The 24372-nt window shown below is 40.7% G+C and overlaps 1 protein-coding gene across 3 annotated transcripts in view; it reads left to right on the plus strand.

The window, feature by feature from the left end:
* The window catches only part of EFCAB7 (EF-hand calcium binding domain 7), a 48641-nt gene that overhangs the window by 5956 nt on the left and 18313 nt on the right, over positions 1–24372 (plus strand). For all 3 annotated transcript variants that reach the window (XM_038752593.1, XM_038752595.1, XM_038752594.1), the window contains exons 2-10: positions 1693–1880; positions 3275–3486; positions 3874–3960; positions 4496–4691; positions 5668–5792; positions 11447–11588; positions 13458–13567; positions 22794–22951; positions 23936–24069. In XM_038752593.1, coding sequence (XP_038608521.1) covers positions 1693–1880; positions 3275–3486; positions 3874–3960; positions 4496–4691; positions 5668–5792; positions 11447–11588; positions 13458–13567; positions 22794–22951; positions 23936–24069 — 1352 coding nt within the window. The remainder of the gene's footprint in view (positions 1–1692; positions 1881–3274; positions 3487–3873; positions 3961–4495; positions 4692–5667; positions 5793–11446; positions 11589–13457; positions 13568–22793; positions 22952–23935; positions 24070–24372) is intronic.

Genomic DNA, 24372 nt, shown 5'->3' on the forward strand with positions numbered 1-24372 from the left:
GTAACTGAGGCACAAAGAAGTTAAGTGGCTTGCCCGAGGTCACACAGCAGACAAGTGACGGAGTCGGGATTAGAACTCACGTCCTCTGACTCCCATCGCCACTAAGCCACGCTTAAAGGCAATTCTGGTTGGGGCTGATCAAACAATCAATTGTATTTATTAAGTAGTAATGGTGTGCAGAGCACTGTACTAAGCTCCTGAGCGAGTACAATATAACAGAGTTCCCCACCCACAGAGAGTTTACAGTCTAGAGGAGAAAACTAAAATTCTCATTTCTCATTTAGAACACAAAACTTGTAGAGTCTGACATTCTTACTAATGTTCTGTTAACCTGCTGTTAAAAATGTCAAGAATTTTCTCATTTCTTTGTTTCAATACGCTGTTCATTGTCTATTATTAATAATGTTATTCATCATCATCGTCATCATCAATCGTATTTATTGAGCGCTTACTATGTGCAGAGCACTGTACTAAGTGCTTGGGAAGTACAAATTGGCAACATATAGAGACAGTCCCTACCCAACATTGGGCTCACAGTGTTCACAATGTGCCAAGTGCTAGAATATATACAGTCAATCAATCAATCGTATTTTTTGAGCGCCTACTGTTTGCAGAGCACTGTACTAAGCGCTTGGGAAGTACAAGTCGGCAACATATAGAGACGGTCCCTTCCCAACAGTGGGCTCACAGTCTGGAAGGGGGAGACAGAGAACAAAACCAAACATATTAACAAAATAAAATAAATAGAATAGATATGTACAAGTAAAATAAATAAATAAACATACAAGATAAGCTCATTGTGCCCAGGGAACCTGTCTACCGACTCTGTTGTGTTGTGGTCTCCCAAGCGCTTAGTACAGTGCTCTGCATACAGCAAGCACTCAATAAATAGGTGATGATCATCTATGGGTATTATTGTGAAACAATCTCACTTTCAAAAATGTCATCTTCAGACTCTTAGGGAAAATTCATGCTTTCCCTTTCTCCTTCTCCTCTCTCCGTCCCTCTCCCTTTCTCCTTCTTCCTTTCTTCCTCCCTCCCTGTTTTCCCACTCCTACTCTCCTCTCTTTGTCTCATCTCTCTCCTGTCTCCTTTCTCTTTTCTCTGGCTCCAAATGTATACTTTTTAAACTTGGGGAAAAAGAAAATATGACAGGGAGGAACAGAGGACAGACTGGAGAGAATAAAGGAAGAGCGTGGTTCATTTTTTTTCCCTCCTCTCTCGCCCATTTTAAAGACTATGATTCTCTGATCCTCCCATGTCATGCGGTTACATGGTTGTCACGTAATTCATCATCAATCGTATTTATTGAGCGCTTACTATGTGCAGAGCACTGTACTAAGCGCTTGGGAAGTACAAGTTGGCAACATATAGAGACAGTCCCTACCCAACAGTGGGCTCACAGTCTAAAAATTCAGGAGTAATTCAGTAATTCAGGAGCCCATATTTTTAGGAAGAAATTAAAAGTGCAGTTACAGATTAGCTGAGAGCTTGCTTTTGAGGGGTTTGGCGTGATGCTTGAATATGCTGTGCTTTTCTTGAAAACTTGCCTTGTTGGGAATTGCTTTCTTGGCATTTAAATAGGGGTGTTGGCTATTGGCCTTTCTTCCTTTCAAGCAAGAAGGGGAGATGAAAAAGAAATGGATATAATCATGTTGAAAACGGTCAGAATTATTCCTGTGTTTTTTGTAGAATGGCCAGCAGTCCGGAAAGTAACGCATCTTACTCCAGTCAGAAATCCCCCCTTTGGGAATGTTCTCGAACGAAGAAATCCCACCACCCCGAAGAAGCAGCATTTTATCTGAATTGTAGAGCTGCCTACCTGTCTGTTTTCAAAAGCAGTTTAGAAAGCATCATTTCAAGGGATCAACTTTGCCTAGGTAAAAAATAGTTGTGCTCTTCATTCATGGTTATTGAATAACTAATGGTCTCAAATTAATTTCAAAACATGGAATTAAAAAGTAACCCAGTAGAGGTGGGATCGACAATCTGCCAACAGTTTTCACTCCAGTAAGCTGGAGGTTGTAAACTCCCTGTGGGCGGGGATCACATCTACCAACTATATTGTACTGTACTTTCCCAAGCTCTTAGACTAGTACTAGTTAATAATAATAATAATAATAATAATAATAATGATGGCATTTGTTAAGCGCTTACTATGTGCAAAGCACTGTTCAGTAAGCACTTATTGAACATCACTGATTGATGGGTTGATTGATTACACTCATTTTAATGCCTCCCAGCAGGTGTAATAGTAAAAATGGTATTTACTGAGCACTCACTGCAGGTATTGCACTGTACAAATTGTGGGAGAAATACATCGGAAGCAAAAAACGTATTTCCTGTCCAAAAGGCGCTTACATTCCAAACCCTAGATAATAATAATTAGGGTACTTATTAAGCACTTTACTATCTGCCAAGCACTGTGCTAAGCGCCGGGGTAGATACAAGTTAATCAGGTTGTCCCCCATGGGGCTCACAGTCTTAATCCCCATTTTACAGATGAGGTAACTGAGGCTCAGAGAAGTTAAGTGACTTGCCCAAGGTCACACAGCAGACATGTGGCGGAGCCGGGATTTGAACCCATGACCTCTGACTCCTCCAAAGCCCGGGCTCTTTCCACTAAACCACACTGCTTCCGTGAATGAATGGTCCATCACCAATCCTCAGGAATTTTTGCTTGCCTACACTTATCCATCCTTTACGGGAGTATCTTTTAAGAACTTTTTAACTCTGTGACCTCTTAATCTAAAAATTTCCTCCGTGCAAAGTGTGCATTAAATGGATTCTGTTCTATATCCCTGCCTTATCATCTGTGGGTATGTTTCTGATGGTTTTAACTAGAAGAATACTTCTAGAACTGTATTCCTGTGAGATCCCATTGAATTTACAATGGAATTAACTAATATAAGATTTTTGATACATTATCACAGAAGTAGAATAAATACACTTCATGCTTTTTGGACACCCATTCTTTAGCGATAATTGAGTGGGATTGCCTACCTGAAAATTAGGCATGTGGGATATTAGTTTCTTTTTAAAAATCCAACAGTTCTACTAAGGAATATTTCTCTTGGTCATATGTAGCTTTATAAGTATTAAATATGCCTGTCTATAATAATATTAACTTGTTAGCGATAAAGATCTAGTCAGCCTAATGCATTTTATGTGTTTTCATAAAGGATTAATCTAGGGTTTTTGAGAAAACTGAACGGAACATTCAAAGCCTACCTCAGTGTTATTAGTGTTAATAATGTTTTGTTGTATTGAACAGCTCTTCAACAAGCAGGAAGAAATCCATCTCAAAAAATCATTAGTAAGTATTGGACTCCCCAAACAGCCAAACTGAATTTTGATGACTTTTGTGCCATCCTAAAGAAGGAAAAACCAACTTCAAAAGCGGAGCTTCTAAGAGCATTTCAGAAAGTAGATACAAGTGATGATGGCTACATCTTGCACACTGATCTTTATGAAGTTCTTTCAACGGTAAGGCATGGGAAACTATTTTGCCATTGTATGTTTGGGGGAAAATATACCCAAAGTAACCCCTTGCCCCAGAAAAACCTGGAAAAGTAAATAGGAAATCGACAACTACCATTGTAAGCAGCGTGGCTCAGTGGAAAGAGCACAGGCTTTGGAGTCAGAAGTCATGGGTTCAAATCCCGGCTCCGCCACTTGTCAGCTGTGTGACTTTGGGCAAGTCACTTCACTTCTCTGGGCCTCAGTTACCTCGTCTGCAAAATGGGGATTAAGACTGTGAATCCTGTTTTAAAACGATTTTCAGTATACTTCAACCAGCCCCTTGAATATTGTCGATAAAGTAGATAGGGTATGCGGGTCCACCTGTATTTTGAAATCCACATGTTTTCACAGAGAGGTGAGAAGATGACTCGGAAGGAATTGGATAGCGTGATAAATTTGACTGATGTTAACAGCGATGGCAAATTTGACTACAACAAGGTACGTATCAGGATCATGTTGGCTTAATTTTGGGCTGGTGAGATGAAAGGTACAGACTGCTCTTATAAGGGTGTGTGGAATGTATTCAAGGCACACAGTATCCTTAGTTGTAAATCATTTCAAACCACATCCTTCTGTAATGCCAGGTTTGGTTCTGGAGGCTGTGAAGCTGTTTTAAAAATCACCACAAAAGCTCTTGTTCAGAAATGCAGCTTTGCAGAAAAAAAAATTATTTAGAAAAGAACCCTAGTCTATTTATGCCTTGTTTTTTAAAAAAATAACAATAAATCACCTCTTGGGGTGTTGCACATTTTATTTTCACCGAGTGACCTCCTCACTGAATCATGGTTACATTTCACTAGGTCACTTGAGAGTGGTCAATACGATTCCAGGAAATAAAATGAGTAACTCAGTTCTAAAGAAAATATATTTTACCTATCAGTCTATCCCTTGCCTACTAATGGGCTTTTCCACCCCTCCCTAAAGTGTATGATTGAATGTTTCACCCACTATATTACATTTTTATTTTCTCCAGTTTTGTAAATTATACATGGCAACCAATGAACAGTGTCTCCAGACTGCCCTGGAAAAGCTCGAAGTTGAAAGTAAACTGAGGCGCCAGCAGTTTGGAAGTCACGTCGAAGGCTCTCCCGAACGGGGCCTAACTCCGATACCAAAGCCGTCACCAAGGATCCCATCAAAAAACGAACACGGCATTCCACCGAACAGAGGTATGGAATTTGTTTTTCAGGCTAGGAATTTCCGATGCATTTTTTCCCCTTCCATTTGTTTGAAATGGTATTTATTAAGCATTACTACGTGCCAGGCACTGTACTAAGCACCGGGGTAGATACAAGTTAAATCACGTTGGACACAGTCCGTGTCTCACATGGGGCTCACAGCCTTAATCCCCATTTTGCAGATGAGGGAACTGAGGAAGCAGCGTTGCTTAGTGAATAGCTCACGGGCCAGGTAGTTAAAAGGACCTGGGTTCTAATCCCGGCTCTGCCACTTGTCTGCTGTGTGTGACCTTGGGCAGGTCACTTCACATTTCTTTATCTCAGTTCCCTCATCTGTAAAATGGGGATTAAGCCTGTGAGCCCCATGTGGGACAGGGACTATGTCCAACCTGATTAGCTTGTATCTACCCCAGCACTTGGTATAATGCCAGGCACATAGTAAGACTTAACAAATACAATTAAAAAAAAATCAAGAGTCCAACACCAAATCCGTGCAGTGGTTTTCTTTGTAACCAATTCTCACAACCCATAGTTGATTGTCCCATTTTTATTAATAATAATAATAATAATGGCATGTATTAAGCGCTTACTATGTGCAAAGCACATACAGATTACAGATTACAGAATACAGATTATTACAGATCCTTGCTTTTATTATATTTTCTCCAAGATTAGAATTGCTCGATGTAGGACTTAGACATGGTGTGTCGTAACAGCCCTCATGAAACAGATGGTTGTTTAACATCTGCTGGAATTTGGGGCCATCCAGGTTGCTTGGCTGGGAAAACCTCAAATAATTGCCCCCAGGTAATGGCCTTACTTTTCAGTAGCCACAGGGAGGAGAAGATAGAGGGAAACTTATAATTTAACTTTTTGATTAGAGGTAAGTGTTTTTTGTTGGTCGTCCTCATTTAGTAATGATGTGTGAAAAGTGGAAAGAGACCAGAGTCCCGGTCATATGTTTCAGGTGACAACCAGACTTCTTCTCGACCATCATCAGCTCGGAAGTTCAAAGCATCTGTTTCTTGCTCAATCAGTATGGGTGCCAACAGCACTAAAAACTCCAAACTTACGGAGCCCAACTCCTTAAAGGTACTCCCCTGGTTGAAATGTTTAAAATATTCTCAGAGCTTCCCCGCTTGCTTGTTCCTTCCTAGTATTTACATTCCGTATTTTAAATCAGAAGCAAAACTTTTTTTTCCCCCCCAAATTTTGTGTTGGTTACATTTCTTTAATACTTTGCAGCGTTGTAGTGGGACAGCGAAGTTTGCCATTTCATCCGTCGCGATTTCCCAAAGGAAAATGAAAGATCTTGAGTGTAAAACATTTTTTTCTTCAGTTTTAAGAAGAGAAATTGCTCATTTTTAGCTGAGAGGAATGTACCTGCTCAGGGTTTAATTTAGTGGCGTGAATTTGTAAATAGACACTTTGACCTGAAAATACTGATTTTTAGCATCCAATATTTTCTCTGGGTGTTTTCTTCTAAATAAATCACTCATTCGGCATCAATTCCTTTGGGAGAAAGACAACAAAATCACTTTGCTAAGTCAATATTTGTAGAGTGTTAATATTGATCTTTTCTCTTTGTTTTCCCTTTCTTGACTCAACCTTTACTAGTTTTCTTTCAACAGAAATAATAGCCACCGAAATATAAAACATTAACTGGAAACTGCTAGGAAACATTAAAAATGTGCACCTTGAGACCTCTGTAAAAGGGGGAAAAATGGTTATGACCACATACTCTAACTGCTGTTCGAAAACTGAACTGATTGTTCTCTGGGGCTACATTTTGCTTTCAAATAACAACTCTGTATTTGTTATTGAACTCCGAAGTCCCTTATATCTTTAAATGGCTAGACTGTGACATTTGTTCTATATTAAAATTTTAAAACATCTTCTCCAAGGAATTTTTTGCAGTCCATTTAGGAATCCATACCACCCCCAAGCAATTTGTGCATGTCCAGTACGTCCAGACATAACACCGAATGTTCAGAGAACACCCTTGGAACCCCGCGATTTTTCACAACCAAATGAAGTGCTGATAAAAACAGCGCTAAGGAATCACTCAAATTTTCCTTGTTGTAATGAGAAAACAGGCAGAATTGTAGCCGGAGGAAACATAAAAATAAGTAGCATTTGGATGATAGGCTTGTCCAGTTACCCTAAAATTATGGGATCTTTGTCGGGCAAAAGTCTTCTTAGCGCCAAAAGAGAATTTTGCATGGATCACCATCTCAGAAGTGAGCGTGACATATGTCTATTAATCACACCTATTATATTTTAACTTCAGAACCTCAGTCCTCACGCTCCAACCTCATAAACGTGAATTAAAACTAAACGAAAGCATTACTGACTTCAGAGAATTTAATGGGCTATCATTTCTTCTGCCCTAGGAGATTTCTCACGTAAGCTCCGAAAACGCTCCATAACTCTGAACTGCTCTACATTTCTTCCCTCATTTCCCGTTTCCTATTCCGGTTCCTTCGCTTTCCTCCTTTTATGAACTCTCACTCCAGATCTGGAATCTCGTTATGTCTCAGAAGCTGCCGGCTTTCGGTACGCGCGCCGTATCGCACTTACTGCGAGACGCAATGCTGATGCTAGCCAGTCAACTCAACAGTAGCATTCACTGAGTGTCTACTATGTGCCCAGCACCACGCTAACAATAATAATAATTATGGTATTAGTTAAGCGCTTACTATGTAAGCGCTTATGTAAGATAATTCCGAACTGGAACCTGCTTCTGAATTAGGAGAGGATTTACTGAGACTTTACCAGAACTGCTGCTGCCCTGATATTGATATTTGGATTGATGGAAAATGTTTTCAAGCTCATCGGTAACTAGAAAAGTAATAATTTAGACTCTCTCTAGCATCAGAGCTTCGTTGCTTAATTTTAAAGCATATTCGAATTTTGTGTTCTAGTATTTGAAAGGCTTTTAGAAGGCCTGTCTTGAAAAATTTAGTGGAGTGCATTGTCCTGATTGTTCCTAAATTTGGATTTTGAGGGTTTTCAAGGCCACACCTCCAGGGTAAATGTATTATATTATTGGTTGGAATTAAATCATAAATGAAGTGTACTTATTTAGATTATTTGTAATATTTGTACCTATGTAAGTTTTAAGATTTCTTATTTTAATGTAATCACTCTTCCAGCCCTTCAAAATTAGGCTGCATATCTATTTTGAGCCTTCAGAATTCAGATTTGGGAGAGTTATTCCACTTTTCTTTGCCAACTTGTACTTTTACTGCCAACTTGTACTTCCCAAGTGCTTAGTACAGTGCTCTGCACACAGTAAGCGCTCAATAAATACAATTGATTGATTGATTGATGTGCCAAGCCCTGTTCTAAGCCCCAGGATCGATACAGGTTAATAAGGTTGGACACAGTCCCCCCCATAGGGCTCAGACTTTTAACCCCCATTTTACAGATGAGGTAAACTGAGGCCCAGAAAAGTGAAATAACTTGCCCAAGATCACACAGCAAGCAGTTGGCAGCGCGGAGACGAGAACCCAGGGCCTTCTGTCTCCAAGGCTTGGGCTCTATCCATTCGGCCACGCTGCTTCTTGTTGCAGAGCTCCTCACACGAAGGGGTAACATATTATAAATCATACACCTGTCTCCTCATTAGTCATCATCATTAACTACGTCTTTCCTATAATGTGACATTTTAGGAAAAGATTCAAGTTCAACTCAGATTTTTGAAACTTTCAAAAAATTCAATAGTAAACTCTTGCTAAATGCTCTTTAACTTGGGTAATATTAAAGCCATTAGACATCATCCACTGTTGGGTAGGGACCGTCTCTATATCATCATCATCATCATCATCATCAATCGTATTTATTGAGTGCTTACTATGTGCAGAGCACTGTACTAAGCGCTTGGGAAGTACAAATTGGCAACATATAGAGACAGTCCGTACCCAACAGTGGGCTCACAGTCTAAAAGGGGGAGACAGAACAAAACCAAACATACTAACAAAATAAAATAAATAGAATAGATATGTACAAATAAAATAAATAAATAAATAGAGTAATAAATATGTACAAACATATATACATATATACAGGTACATATACATATATATATGTGGCCAACTTGTACTTCCCAAGCGCTTAGTACCGTGCTCTGCACACAGTAAGCGCTCAATAAATGCGATTGATTGATTGATTACCAGAGGTAGCCATCTAAAATTCCAATAGTTGCTCCAAAGTTCTGTTCCAGCAAAAAAAAGTGACAGGGTTTCAAGTAAAATGCATTCTCATTAGTGCATAGAAATGTGATTAAGTAAGGTCTGAGACTTTTAATTAGTTCCTTTTGTACTTTCCAGTGTTGCATGCCTTTCAGGACTGTGAGCTTTGACTAAGGTCAGTTTGGTAGCTATTCGGTATATGTCATCAATTTATTATGGTGTTTCTTAAGCACTGTGTGCTGAACGTGGTGCTAAACTCTGAGGTAAACAAAACTTGTTTTATTTTGTTGTCTGTCTCCCCCATCTAGACTGTGAGCCCGTTGTTGAGTAGGGATTGTCTCTGTTGCCGTATTGTACTTTCCAAGTGCTTAGTAATCCCTCTAGACTGTGAGTCCCTCTATCAATCAATCAATCAATCAATCGTATTTATTGAGCGCTTACTATGTGCAGAGCACTGTACTAAGCGCTTGGGAAGTACAAATTGGCATCACATAGAGACAGTCCCTACCCGATAGTGGGCTCACAGTCTAAAAGGGGGAGACAGAGAACAGAACCAAACATACCAACAAAATAAAATAAGTAGGATAGAAATGTACAAGTAAAATAAATAAATAAATAAATAAACAGAGTAATAAATATGTAAGCCCTCTAGACTGTAAGCCCACTGTTGGGTAGGGACCGTCTCTATATGTTGCCAACTTGTACTTCCCAAGCGCTTAGTACAGTGCTCTGCACACAGTAAGCGCTCAAAAAATACGATTGATTGATTGCTCTGCACACAGTAAGCGCTCGGTAAACAGGATTGAATGAATGAATGAAAGGTAGATTAGAAAAGTGGCTTGCACATAGTAAGCACTTAATAATTTAGAAGCAGCGTGGCTCAGTGGAAAGAGCCCGGGCTTTGGAGTCTGAGGTCATGGGTTCAAATCCCGGCTCCGCACTTGTCAGCTGTGTGACTTTGGGCAGGTCACTTCTCTGTGCCCCAGTTACCTCATCTGTAAAATGGGGAGTAAGGCTGTGAGCCCCCCGTGGGACAACCTGATCACCTTGTAACTTCCCCAGCGCTTAGAACAGTGCTTTGCACATAGTAAGCGCTTAATAAATGCCATTATTACTATTATTATTAAATGCCATTATTATAGATAAAAGATAACAAGTCAGGCAGTCCCTACACCTCATGGGGTTCACAATCTAAGTGGGGAAGGACAGACACGTAGGAAAGGAATGTTACAAATACTGGAAGCAGTTGAAAATTCAAATTAAATAGATAAAATATGGCACAGTCCTTTAGATTTACTTATTTTACGTAAAGTACTGCAAGGTGATCCTGAAAAGTTAAAATGAAGTAGCACCACCTTATGTCTGTTAGAGGTATGATAAGATAGTATTTATTTTCTTTGATGTTGATAGGATCTAGCCACATAATATATATATATACACATATAATATATACATATATATATATATAATATATATGTGTATATATAGTTATTGATAATGTAGAAATCATCATCAGTCCAATCAGTTCTTTCACACAGCTTTTCATTCCTGAAGTATTTGTGGTGGGAATAATGCTTGCCTGTCATTTTGTACATTTTGAAAGAAAATGTTCTCATTTTTTTTCCCGTCTTAAATTCTCTTTTTACAGTAACTCTTAATCTCAGCACTGCAGCATCAACTACGGAAACATGTACAAGTTTCCAGCACATTTGAAAAAACCTGTAAATTACCATGCGTGAGGAGAAATGATGCCACTTAAATTCCAAGCGGCATTGGTGTGTTTTAGAGATAAATCTTGTCATGATGCCCTGGCTTTTAAGAATCAGCAGATATTAAGCCAACATCCATTTAACCAATGTCACATCTGGTGCTATGAAAATAGTTTTAGAGTAGTTAACTACATGGCAGCTAAAGGTAGTTTAGTGGACAGTAACAGTATGCCAACTCTTTCAATGTCATCATAATTGTATTTGCACTATTACATCATTTTCCAGCCTCATTTACCCATGGAGTCTGATTATGGGGTTGCCCAGCCTTCTCCGTCTCACGTACTTTATTTACAGGTCTTACCTTCATTTGCTTCCACCTCTGTCCCCCAAGTCCCTGTGCCCTCTTTCCACTAGACCATGCTGCTTTGGTTCACAATTGCAGTATTTATTTTGATTCCCCTATTTGTAAGTATTTTTATGTCTGTCTCCCCCGTTAGAGTGTAAGCTCCTTGTGAGCAGGGAGCGTGTCACTTCTTTGTTTTGCCCTTCCCATGCGTTATACTCAATGGGTGCTCTATAAATGTCGTTACTATCACTACTGCCACTTTGTAAGGTCATTAAAGTCATATACTTGCGATCGATCGCAAGAGCCCTGTGAAGCAGGTCGGCGGATCATCTCATGTTAAAAATCTGTTCTGAGCATCTGGATTTGCCTCCACTTTTTTCTTGTTCCTCACGGGTGGAAAGGACCCAATGGGAAGAGACTAACCAGAAGATTTTAATTTAGCTACCTGTGGTCCTTAGTCCTTCTTTTACTTAGTCCTATTTCTTTTCTTGCTTTCAGGAGTGGCAGTGTACACAATCAAAAGGCTGCTTCTTTTTAGAAGAAGATGGTGAAATCATTAGTCATCAATATAGGATGCATATATCTCAAAGATCCACAGTTTATCTAACTATTAAGCCTTTAAATCTGAGTGAAGAAGAAGGTAAATTTACATTATCCGCGTTTCTTTTTTTTTAACACTTTGCTCTTTTTCTTCTCGATGCATTTCATCATCGTCAGTGGTATTCATTGAGCATTTACTGTGTGCAGAGCACTGTACTGAACATTATATATTTTAGACTGTGAGCCCACTGTTGGGTAGGGACTGTCTCTATATGTTGCCAATTTGTACTTCCCAAGAGCTTAGTACAGTGCTCTGCACATAGTAAGCGCTCAATAAATATGATTGATGACGATTATATATATGTACATATATGTGTGTATGTATTTGTAGTTAAGAGCATGCTTTGTTTTGGGGGGAGTCAAATGGAAGAAATGAAAAATGTGGTCAGTATGGACAGCACAAGATTTGGTTCAACTATCAGTATCCCATAAATTCTCACCCTTTTGGGTGTCTGGTTTTCATTTTTTAAAGTTTTAATAAGCTTGGGAATAATTCTGGTGGAGCATAAAATACATCAGTCATCTCACAAAGGTTGCCTCCAGGAAGAGTTAATTATGGTTGCATCATTTTTTCATAGCTCCAGTGACCATAAAGGCCCTGAACTACTAAAGTTTTGAGCAGCTCCAAGGTTCTTTACTAAGGATCAGTTGATTTCAGCATCTATTTACATATTAAGTTATTTATCACAAAGGATCTCTTCTTACTTGACTCCAAAATTACATAAACAGCGAAAACTTCTCCCAAGGTATTAAATGCTTGCTAAGGAAGTTTCAGAAAATATTTCAGCAAATTAAATATTAAATATGGATACCTTTTACCACTGTTCTGTAGTTCTTACATTCTGTTTTGAGTTAACTAAGTTTAAAGTTAGCGTTTTTCCAAAAGGGTTTAAGCTCTTGAAATATGGGTTTTTAAAGTGGAAATTCTGGAAGTCCTTATACACCCAATACTAGATTGTCAGTAGAAAGCAACTATAATGGTCAAATTTTCAGCATATAAATTTTAATGACCTGCAGACTTCTTTTGTAGTGACCATAATAGCCGTCAGAGTAAGGGAAGCATTTTCTTTACTGTTCAAAGTGTTATGTGCCAACCCTGTTTTTAATGCATTAAAGTTCTGTCATATAACTTGAACTGAGGAATTCTGACTAAGGGACATGTTGCTGAAATTAGCATATTTAGTACATGTAGAACTAAAATGACAACTTAATTTTAATTTCTTAGTGTCAAAAATACATATTGACTAACAGGTTTTCATGATGCTGTTTTGGGTGCTGAACAACAGCAAAGTAGGCAATGGATCGAATCAATCAATACTATTTATTGAGCATCCTGAGTGGGCAGAGCACTTGAACTAATTATTTGGGAGAGAACTATAGAGTTAATAGATACATCCCCTGTCCTCAGGGAGCTTACAATCAAGCAGGGAAGACAGACAAAAATAATTTACAGATGGGAGGGAGAAGGGAAACTTGATTATGTAGGTGAGTGAATGCTTAAGTAATAGACTATATTCGTTCATTCAGTCGTATTTATTGAGCGCTTACTGTGTGCAGAGCACTGTACTATGCACTTGGGAGAGTACACTATAAAAGTAAATAGACACATTCCCTGCCCACAACAAGCTTTCATGATAAGATCCTATTGTGCAGAATTCTAAAGCAGATATTGCCTTGATTACTAATATAAGAGTACAGATAGTGTGTAGAATGAGCAATTCATTAATTTTAAAATACATTATAGTTTGCCCAAGATTTAGTGAAATTAGTTTACTTATGTAGCTGAGAGTAAAAAGCGGATAAGATAAGTTGGGTGTTCTGAAAAGAAATCACAACTTTTTAGATTGTCTGGGAAGGATGAACTAATGTGTAATTGTTTTAAAATACTTGGGTTTTTTTTATTTTTTAGGAAAACCATCTCAGTGGTTAGCAGTGGACACTGCATTGTATATTCTGAAGGAAATTGAAGGCCAAGAAAACCTACAGCTTGTGTGCTTTACAGAACTGCGGAATAGAGAGGTACTGTTTTCCTTAAACATTTAATGTTCTTCAGTAATTGTTAATGTTATTATTCTTATTGGTATTATTAGTAATATAGTAATATAATATAAGGTTGGACTCTGCTAAAATTAGACTATCGCAGAATAGTTTGCGATAGTTTCCTGGGTTTGTTTTTTCCCCTTTTGTTTCCTATATTTCAAGCAAATATTGAAGTTCAAGTAAACCTGATTTCAAAATAGTACGAATGTCTTTCGCTACCAGGGATCAATTCATGTTGCTGAGGATTTGCTGAAGATATAAAAACAGAGTTGCTTTCTATCTCACTTGGGTGTCTTCGGGCTGAAACTGTTTATCAAGAGACTGATAAATTTTCCCGTAACATTTCCTGTCTTCAGAAAGAAAGCTCCTTGGTGCCAGAGATTATAACCAGGACCAGATTAACCCTTTTGTGAACATGAGGCTATTAGATTTTGTGGGGCCCCTGTGACAAGTCTTTTTTCCTAATTTAAAACAATAAACGATTCTGGCATCGTGGCTATCAACTTGCCTTTTAATAAACAAATCTGTTCTGGGCGGACTTTTCAGCATTAAAAGATGTAGACTATGTTTTTAATTCAAAATGTCTTTTTACTGTAGAAAAGCTGTTAGATATTAATGTATGTCTCCCTCCTCTAGTCTATAAACTTGTTATGGGCAGGGAATGTTATCGGCTAAGTCTGTTGTAGTGTAGTCTCCCAAGCAGCGTGGCTCAGTGGAAAGAGCCCGGGCTTGGGAGTCAGAGGCCATGGGTTCAAATCCCGGCTCCGCCACTTGTCAGCTGTGTGACTTTGGGCAAGTCACTTCACTCCTCTGGACCTCAGGTCCCTCATCTGTAAAATGGGGATTAAGACTTTGAGCCCCACGTGGGACAACCTGATCACCTTGTATCCTCCCCAGCGCTTAGAACAGTGCTTTGCACATAGTAAGCGCTTTACAAATGCTATTATTATTATTATTATTACAGTGCTCTTCACATAGTAAGCACTCAATAAATAACGTTGATGATGATAATGGTGATCACATAAATCCCAGTCATAGGTCATACATTATATGCATAAATCATACACTCTACTCATATATGTGAATTATAGTCATATGTAATTATAATATATTCATATATATGAATGAATCAACTATGGCTTTTGGTGGTATCTATTAAGCACTTACTGTATGCCAGGCATTATGCTAAGAGCTGCGGTAGATAGATAGAAGGCAATCAGGTTGGATTGTCCCACATGGGACTCACAGTCTTAATCCCCATTTTACAGATGAGGGTAACTGAGGCCCGGAGAAGTGAAGCGACTCGCCCAAGGTCACAAAGCAGACAAGTGGTGGAGCCGGGATTAGAACCCAGGTCCTCCTGACTCCCAGGACCATGCTACGCATAGGGGAAGCAGCGTGGCTCAGTGGAAAGAGCACGAGCTTTGAAGTCAGAGGTCATTGGTTCAAATCCCGGCTCCGCCACGTGTCAGCTGTGTGACTTTGGGCAAGTCACTTCACTTCTCTGGGCCTCAGTTCCCTCATCTGTAAAATGGGGATTAAGACTGTGAGCCCCCCGTGGGACAACCTGATCACCTTGTAAACTCCCCAGCGCTTAGAACAGCGCTTTGCACATAGGAAGTGCTTAATAAATGCCATCATTATTATGCACTGAGCCGTGCTGCTGAACTCTATGTGTGAATATATAAATTATATTCATGTAATTTTTTTATTTGTCAGGTCTCACCTATTCTCCCCCTCCTCCCCACAATGCTTCTTACCCCCCGCCTCAGCCTAAGGCCCTGAGCTTCGGTCCCGGAGCCCCTGTGTCAGTCTGGACCAGACTATATCACTGGACTACTCTTTTATGCTCATTACAGGAGCAGTGGAAAGCTGTTTGACCTTGGGCGACTGACATCACTTTTCTGGGCCTCAGTTACCTCATCTGTAAAATGGGGATTGCTGATTACCCATTCTCCCCCCTGCTTAGACTGTGAGCTCTGAGGAGGACACATACTAGGTCTAATTATCTTGTATTTTTCCCAGCGCTTAGAACAGTCCTTGGCATATAATAAGCACATAACAGATGCCACAATAATTATTTTTACCGACTTCTCTTCAGCCATCTTTCCAATGCCTTTCTGAGCTGTACTTAATAAAGAGGAGTAAAAAGCTTTGTCGTAGTGTCTTAGTAGAAGAGAAGCAGCGTGGCTCAGTGGAAAGAGCCCGGGCTGTGGAATCAGAGGTCATGGGTTCAAATCCCGGCTCTGCCAATTGTCAGCTGTGTGACTTGGGGCAAGTCACTTCACTTCTCTGGCCCTCAGTTACCTCATCTGTAAAATGGGGATTAAGACTGTGAGCCCTCCGTGGGACAACCTCATCACCTTGTAACCTCCCCAGCACTTAGAACAGTGCTTTGCACATAGTAAGCGCTTAATAAATGCCATTATTATTATTATTATTATTAAGTAAGACAGTGCTGAGTCGCCACTCTGTGCTAAGCACTTGGGAGATACAGCAGAAGCACAGGAAGCTCCTGACCACAAGGAATTCACACTTCTTCAATGGGGGAGACCCAAAGAGAAATATTGCATAAGTGTATATACATACAGAAGTGCTTAGTAAGGGCTTAAATAAATAGATAAGTGCATTAGGGCAAAAAAAGTTTTAAACTAATTGATATGATAATAATAATTATGGTATGTGTTAAGCATTTACTATATGCCAGGCACTGCTCTAAGCACTAGTCTCTGAGTAAATATCTAATTAAAAAAGACAAAAAAGTGACTTTTGTAAGAATATTAAACCATTTTTCATATCAGTCTAATTTCATCCCACTGTGCATACACAAATCACTTGCATGCATGAGATAATTACAGTGCTTAGAACAGTGCTTTGCACATAGTAAGCACTTAACAAATACCATCATTATTATTATTATAATTGGGTTGGACACAGTCCCTGTCCCACTCGGGCTCACTGTCTTAATTCCCATTTTACAGATGGGGGAACTGAGGCACAGAGAAGTGACGTGACTTGCCCGAGTTCACTTGCCCAAGTTCACACAGCAGACAAGTGGAGGAGTCGGGACTAGAACCCATGACCTCCTGATTCCCAGGCCCGAGCTCTGTCCACTAGGCCATGCTGCTTCTCCAGATATTCATTCATTCATTCAGTCGTATTTATTGAGCGCTTACTGTGTGCAGAGCACTGTACTAAGCGCTTGGGAAGTACAAGTTGGCAAAGTATAGAGGCGGTCCCGACCCAACAGCGGGCTCACAATTTTCTGTCTCCCTGTCTAGTTGGTAAGCTCTTTGGGATCAGGTAGGGACTGTCTCTATATGTTGCCAACTTGTCCTTCCCAAGCGCTTAGTACAGTGCTCTGCACACAGTAAGCGCTCAATAAATACGATTGATGATGATGATGATGATGATCAGGGATCTTGTATATCAGCTCTATTGTATTGTACTCTCCGAAGCACTTTGTATCATGTTCAGCATACGATAAGCGTTGAATTAATTCTCTTGTTGAGGATCAGGATTCCTTTCCCCACTGACGTTATGCCTTGAATTTGGCAAAGTCCCCATGCACCTGAAGTTTCCCCAGTTTTAAGATATATTATAATATTGTATACAATATGCAAAGCCTATGTCGACTATTTCATAGAACTACTGTTAGTCTTCAAAGGATCAGACACACTAGAATAGACAATGTTTTGGGTGAGAAAAGCGTGCTTTTTTTTAATGTAGTCAAATTTAAAAATGGATTCAGTTTGTTTTAATCCTTATTAAAAGGAAAGCATTACAATTACTGACTTGACACGGGATTTGTGCATGAAGTTTGAGATGAAATTAGACTGATACGAGAAATGGTTTAATATTCTTACAGAAGTTAATCAAAAGTCATTTTTTGTCTTTTCTAATTAAATATTTACTCAGGGATGAGGATACATGAGAAGATGTAGAGAAGCAGAGTGGCTCAGTGGAAAGAGCCCGGGCTTTGGAGTCAGAGGTCATGGGTTCAAATCCCGGCTCTGCCAATTGTCAGCTGTGTGACTTTGGGCAGGTCACTTCACTTCTCTGGGCCTCAGTTACCTCATCTGTAAAATGGGGATGAAGACTGTGAGCCCCTCTGAGACAAACTGATCACCTTATAACCTCCCCAGCGCTTAGAACAGTGCTTTGCACATAGTAAGCACTTAATAAATGCCATTATTATTATTATTATTATAAGATACATAAATATGGACATTTATTTTGTGAGGACCACAAAATTCATCTTTCACTCACCAAGGGAAATAATAGTATTCAAGCAAGGGCTTACTGTAATATCATATTTAACCTTTACACAACCTCAACAACCAGCAAGCCTTTCCCTGACGGAAAGTGATATAAAAGTCTATTTTGTAGGCGTGCTTAAAAGCCAGCGTAGTTACAGCCTGGGAACAAAAAAAAATTAAATGACCCAAGTTCACATTTTGGCCAGGCTCTTTGTCAGAACTCAACTGCTAGGTTAAGTTCCAGATAAAGCTCCATCCAAGACAATCGCTTTTCCCATTTTGTTTTGGGTAAAAAGGCTGTGATTTGAGATCGGGTCTCTAAAATGCTGGTCTAGCAACCAGCCCCTAATAAAGTCTGAATGAGTCTCTGCCTGCTCTTTATGACACCCACACTCTTGTGGTGGAAGGAATTGCACTCTGTCATATTTACAGAGGGATTTCTTCCAGTCGTTTTAGACTCAGAAGTCTTCCCTTGAAGAGGAATTTCAAGCCCTTGAAAGATTTCCTTTTGTTTTCCGCAGTGACGGTTGCAGTTTAGACAGGTGGGGAAAGTTTGAGGGGCAGGATGGAGTGTAATACAGTGAGGCAGAGGTGGCTCACCCCCAAAAGCTTTCCTTCTCCCCTCCAACTATGCAGGTTCTGCCTCCCCCCACCCCTCTAGACTGTAAGCTCACTGTGGCTAAGGCCTTGGGCAAGTCACTTCACTGCTCTGTGCCTCAGTGACCTCATCTGTAAAATGGGAAGTCACACTGTGAGCCCCACGTGGGACAGGGACTGTCCAACCCTATTTGCTTGTATCCACCCCATTGCTTAATAATAATAATAATAATAATAATAATAATAATAATGGCATTTGTTAAGCACTTACTATGTGCAAAGCACCGTTCTAAGCGCTGGTAATAATAATGGCATTTGTTAAGCACTTACTGTGTACTAAGCACTAGGGGTAGACACAAGGTAATCAGGTTGTCCCACGTGGGGCTCACAGTTTACTATGTGCCTGGCACTGTACTAAGCACTGGAGTTAATGAAGACCTATTGGGTTGGACACAGTCCCTGTCCCCCATGCAGCTCACAGTCTTGATCCCCATTTTACAGATGAGGTAACTGAGGCACAGAGAAGTCAAGTGTCTTGGCCAAGGTCACACAGCAGACAGGTAGTGGAGCCAGGATTAGAACCCAGGTCCTTCTGACCCCCTGGGCCCGGGCTTTATCCACTAAGCCACACTCCATTTGAAAATAATGATAATAATAATAATATAGTATTTTACACTATGTGCCCAGAGTAATGCATGCAGTGTGATTTACATCTATATGCTGGTATCTGGGATCCATGGTGTCTTTAGGAGTAATTTTTTTATTTTCCAAATGGCACTTTTTAAGCGCTTACTATATGCCAGGCACTGTTCTAAGTGCTGGGGTAGATACAAAGTAATCAAGTCGGACACAGTCCGTGTCCCACATAGGGCTCACAGTCTTAATCCCCGTTTTACAGATGAGGTAACTGAGGCCCAGAGAAGTGAAGTGACTGGCCCAAGGTCACGCGGCAGACAAGTGGCGGAGCCAGGATTAGAACCCAGGTCCTTCTGATCGCCAGGCCCGGGCCCTATCCGGTGGGCAACACTGCCTTCTCAGTATGATGAGACATCTCTTGCGGAAAGAGCCCTGCTAGAAGGAGGCCCTTGGATTTGATGCTTTCTATTTCCTCGATCCGGCTGAATCACCTCCAGTCCTACAAGGTCTTTTCTTTTGAAAAATCAGCCGCAATCAGATCTATTATCTGCAGTTTTGTTGCCAAACACGCTCCTGTCCCTAGAAAGTTTCTAAAGAAAGTATTTTCTTGCGTTCTGAGTGATCACCGGTGTCTTATTTGCAAATTTGATATTGATTGCAAGGTCGGGGGGCACTGAATTGCACTGATACCACAAACAGGAAATTGCAATTTTCTTTAAAGGATCACCAGCTTTTTGCCACACTGCACTTTTATTTTTGAGTCATTCCTATATTGCATGAAGTGCCATAGTGTGCAGTATTCAGGGTAATTTGCTTTTCTTCTCAATATGACAAAAATCAGCTTTGCTGGACCTGGCTGTCTGTTCAGATGACATAAGTCAGTCATTTGCGGTGCCCTTTCGGCATCGTGGACTCTCACTATTTCAGTTATTTTGGCCTTGTCTTGGTAGGTTTTGACCTTGATTTGAAGGCAGTGTGGCCTAGTGGAAAAAGCCTGGAAGTAGGAGTCAAGAGATCAGAGGTCTAAATAATAATAATAATAATAATGGCACTTATTAAGTGCTTTCTATGTGCAAAGCACAGTTCTAAGTGCTGGGGAGGTTACAAGATGTTCAGGTTGTCCCCCGGGGGGCTCATAGTCTTAATCCCCAATTTTACAGATGAGGTAACTGAGGCCCAGACAAGTGAAGTGACTTGCCCAAAGTCACCCAGCTGACAATTGGCAGAGCCGGGATTTGAACTCATGACCTCTGACTCCAAAGCCTGGGCTCTTTCCACTGAGCCACACTGCTTCTCCTGTCTAAATCCCATCTGTGCCACTGGTCTGCTGTGTGACCTTGGGCAAGTCACTTAACATCTGCGTGCTTCAGTCTCCTCATCTGTAAAAATGGGGAAGAGATAAATGGCGAGCCCCATATAATAATAATAATGGCATTTGTTAAGTGCTTACTATGTGCCAAGCACTGCTCTAAGCGCTGGGGGGATACAAGTTAGTCAAGTTGTCCCACATGGGGCTCACAGTCTTAATCCCCATTTTCCAGATGAGGGAACTGAGGCCCAGAGAAGTGAAGCGACTTGCCCAAAGTCACACAGCTGACAAGTGGCGGAGCCGGGATTCGAACCCATGACCTCTGACTCCTAAACCCGGGCTCTTTCCACTGAGCCATGCTGCTTCTCTGCTTCCCTATGGGACAGGGACAGTGTCCGTTGCGATAACCTTGTTTCAACCCCAGAATTTAGTACCTGGAGTAACTGCAAATGTAAGAGAGAAGGAGGACTTCATCATCATCATCATCATCAATTGTATTTATTGAGTGCTTACTGTGTGCAGAGCACTGTACTAAGCGCTTGGGAAGTACAAGTTGGCAACATATAGAGACAGTCCCTGCCCAACAGCGGGCTCACAGTCTAAAAGGAGTCTAATCCCAGCTCTGCCATTTGCCTGCTGTTTTACCTTGGGGAAGTCACTTAACCTCTCTGTGCCTCAGTTTTCTCATTTCTGAAACGGGGATTCAATACCTGTTCCCCCTCCCTCTTAGAATGGGAACCCCATGTGGGACGGGGACTGTGCCCATCCTGATTATCTTCTATCTACCCCAGAGCATAGTACAGTGCTTGGCACACAATAATGATTGTGAGATTTGCACACGTTAAGGGCTCAGTAAATACAGCTGAATGAATGGGCCAAGCCCTAAAACAAGCACTGAAGTAGAAGTACGGTGATTATTATGATTATTACTGTTATTATTATAAATTGTGGGTACCTATAGCAAGACCCAGTTATTATTTCAAAAACGTACTTTCCTATTTTAAAAGTAAAGTCTCACAAATTTGGACCCAACTAATTCCAAACAAAGGAAGCCCTGTTCAACTGTGGAAAGGGCATAGGCCCTGGGAGTCACTGAGTTCATCATCATCATCATCATCATCATCAATCGTATTTATTGAGCGCTTACTGTGTGCAGAGCACTGTACTAAGCGCTTGGGAAGTACAAGTTGGCAACATATAGACAGTCCCTACCCAACAGTGGGCTCACAGTCTAAAAGGGGGAGACAGAGAACAAAACCATACTAACAAAATAAAATAAATAGAATAGATACGGACAAGTAAAATAAATAAATAAATAGAGTAATAAATATGTACAAACATATATACATATATACAGGTGCTGTGGGGAAGGGAAGGAGGTAAGATGGGGGGGATGGATGTGGGTACCTATATCAATCAATCAATCAATCAATCGCATTTATTGAGCGCTTACTATGTGCAGAGCACTGTACTAAGCGCTTGGGAAGTACAAATTGGCATCACATAGAGACAGTCCCTACCCAACAGTGGGCTCACAGTCTAAAAGGGGGAGACAGAGAACAGAACCAAACATACCAACAAAATAAAATAAGTAGGATAGAAATGTACAAGTAAAATAAATAAATAAATAAACAGAGTAATAAATATGTACAACCATATCTACATATATACAGGTGCTGTGGGGAAGGGAAGGAGGTAAGACGGGGGGATGGAGAGGGGGACGAGGCGGGGAGGAAGGAAGGGGCTCAGTCTGGGAAGGCCTCCTGGAGGAGGTGAGCTCTCAGCAGGGCCTGCAGTCCAGAGGGGGAGGCCCTTGTACGCTCCCCAGAGCGCTCAGTACAGCGTGTGATCGATTGAAAAGAGAAGCCGCGCAGGAGCGAGGCCTGGGCCGGCCGCTGTCCGACGACACTCACCATCCACGTCCACGTCGGGCACCTGGCTGAGCGCCGTCAAGCCCACGATCACGTAGTAGACGAGGCCGAAGCCGTAATGCACCACATGCAGACCCAGTTATTATTTCAATAACGTACTTTCCTATTTTAAAAGTAAAGTCTCACAAATTTGGACCCAACTAATTCCAAACTAAGGAAGCCCTGTTCAACAGTGGAAAGGGGATAGGCCCTGGGAGTCACTGAGCTGAGATTAAACAGTGCTTGGCACATAGTAAGCACTTAACAAATACCATTTTAAAAAAAGTTATAATTTGTTCTCACTGTTATTTGGTTTTGTGGGCGTCTCGTTAAGGACATCCTCTCGTGGTGCTCGTACCACTTTTAAAAAGGGCATTTCGAGGGTTCTTATCGAGCCACGAACGAATTATAATTACAGTTGGCATTGTTGTAAGAACAAAAGACTAGGAAGAGTAAAAGACTAATGGATTTTTCCTCGATTCTTTTGAAAACAGATGTTTGGGTGGAAAGGTGAATTAGGATCTGGAGTTTATTGGTTAATTCCTTTCACAACTGGCTGTAGACTGAAGAAGAAAAAAAATCAGATTACTGAAGAAGCCAAATTGGTATTCAGAGGAGAAGAGGGGGAACTGTCCCTTACGAAGGAATTCAGGTAAATCCTGTTTGTCATAAATTATAATACGTTGAGTACCTGGGTTACGGCTGCCATATGCAATACATGTATTATTGTGTTCCCGGCTGATAATGGTAATTGTGACTGAGCCCTCATTTTCCCAATTCTCTTGACTAGAACCCTTCCCATCTCCCTCAAATCTGCCAGACCCCAGCTCTGCCCATTTCAAAGACTTTCTGAAAGCTTAACTCCTCCAGGAAGGCCTCCCTGATTAATTCCCAGTCACCCTTAGCACTTAGATATTTGATTTTCATTCTTCGACACTTATAATAATAATAATAATGATGGCATTTATTAAGCGCTTACTATGTGCAAAGCACTGTTCTAAGTGCTGGGGAGGTTACAAGGTGATCAGGTTGTCCCACGTGGGGCTCACAGTCTCAATCCCCATTTTACAGAGGAGGTAACTGAGGCCCAGAGAAGTGAAGTGACTTGCCCAAAGTCACACAGCTGACAATTGGCGGAGCCGGGGTTTGAACCCATGACCTCTGACTCCAAAGGTCATATGTGTGCACAATATTGACTACCCACTAGTTTTTAAGTTCCACCATTAGATAGTCCGTTCCTTGAGGGCAGGGATCATGTCCTCAATTCTATTGAACTGTACTCTCCCAGGCATTCATTCATTCATTCGTATTTATTGAGCACTCGCTGTGTGCAGAACACTGTACTAAGCGCTTAGTACAGTGCTTTGCACACAATAAGCACTTAATAAATTAGGCTGATTGCTTCAGTTATTCAGCTGCTTCATCCTGGTATATCCGCTTGTCTTTCTCATCCTCCCCCTATTTTTCAATAATTTCGTCTGTCCTTCCCCATTCAGTGCAAGTTCCGTGAGAAAAAGAAACATCGCCATGTGCTTAATACCGTGCTTGGCAATCAGGTCCTCAGTAAGCACCAGTGATTTGACGGAAATGGATTTATATTGTTAATTGGAAGCTTTCCGTTTCTTAATTCTTTTAGATCAGCTCTATCAGACATCTTCGAAATAATTGATTTAGATGGAAATGGTCTCCTTAGCCTTGAAGAATATAATTTCTTTGAACTGAGGACGAGTGGGGAAAAGTGTGATGAAGACGCTTGGGCGATCTGCAGGGGTAAGCATTATTTTAATAACAGGTATCAGTTAAACATAGCGAAGAAGTCGTTCTTGTGGGAGAGATGGAAGGGATATCAGCCTTTCAAGTCCATGCATTTATTCATTCATTCGCTCGCGTTTGTTGAGCGGTTTCTGTGTGCGGAGCCCCGTACTAAGCGCTTGGGAGGGTACGATACAACAGTGAACAGACACATTCCCTGCCCGCAGCGAGCTTACAGTCTGGAGGGACAGACTTTAATGGAAATAAATAAATTACTGATATGGAAAGGAACAGTGTTTCCAATATCAGAAACAAAATTGA

This window comes from Tachyglossus aculeatus, chromosome 10 (assembly GCF_015852505.1).
Source record: "Tachyglossus aculeatus isolate mTacAcu1 chromosome 10, mTacAcu1.pri, whole genome shotgun sequence".
Classification (NCBI taxonomy): Eukaryota; Metazoa; Chordata; class Mammalia; order Monotremata; family Tachyglossidae; genus Tachyglossus; species Tachyglossus aculeatus.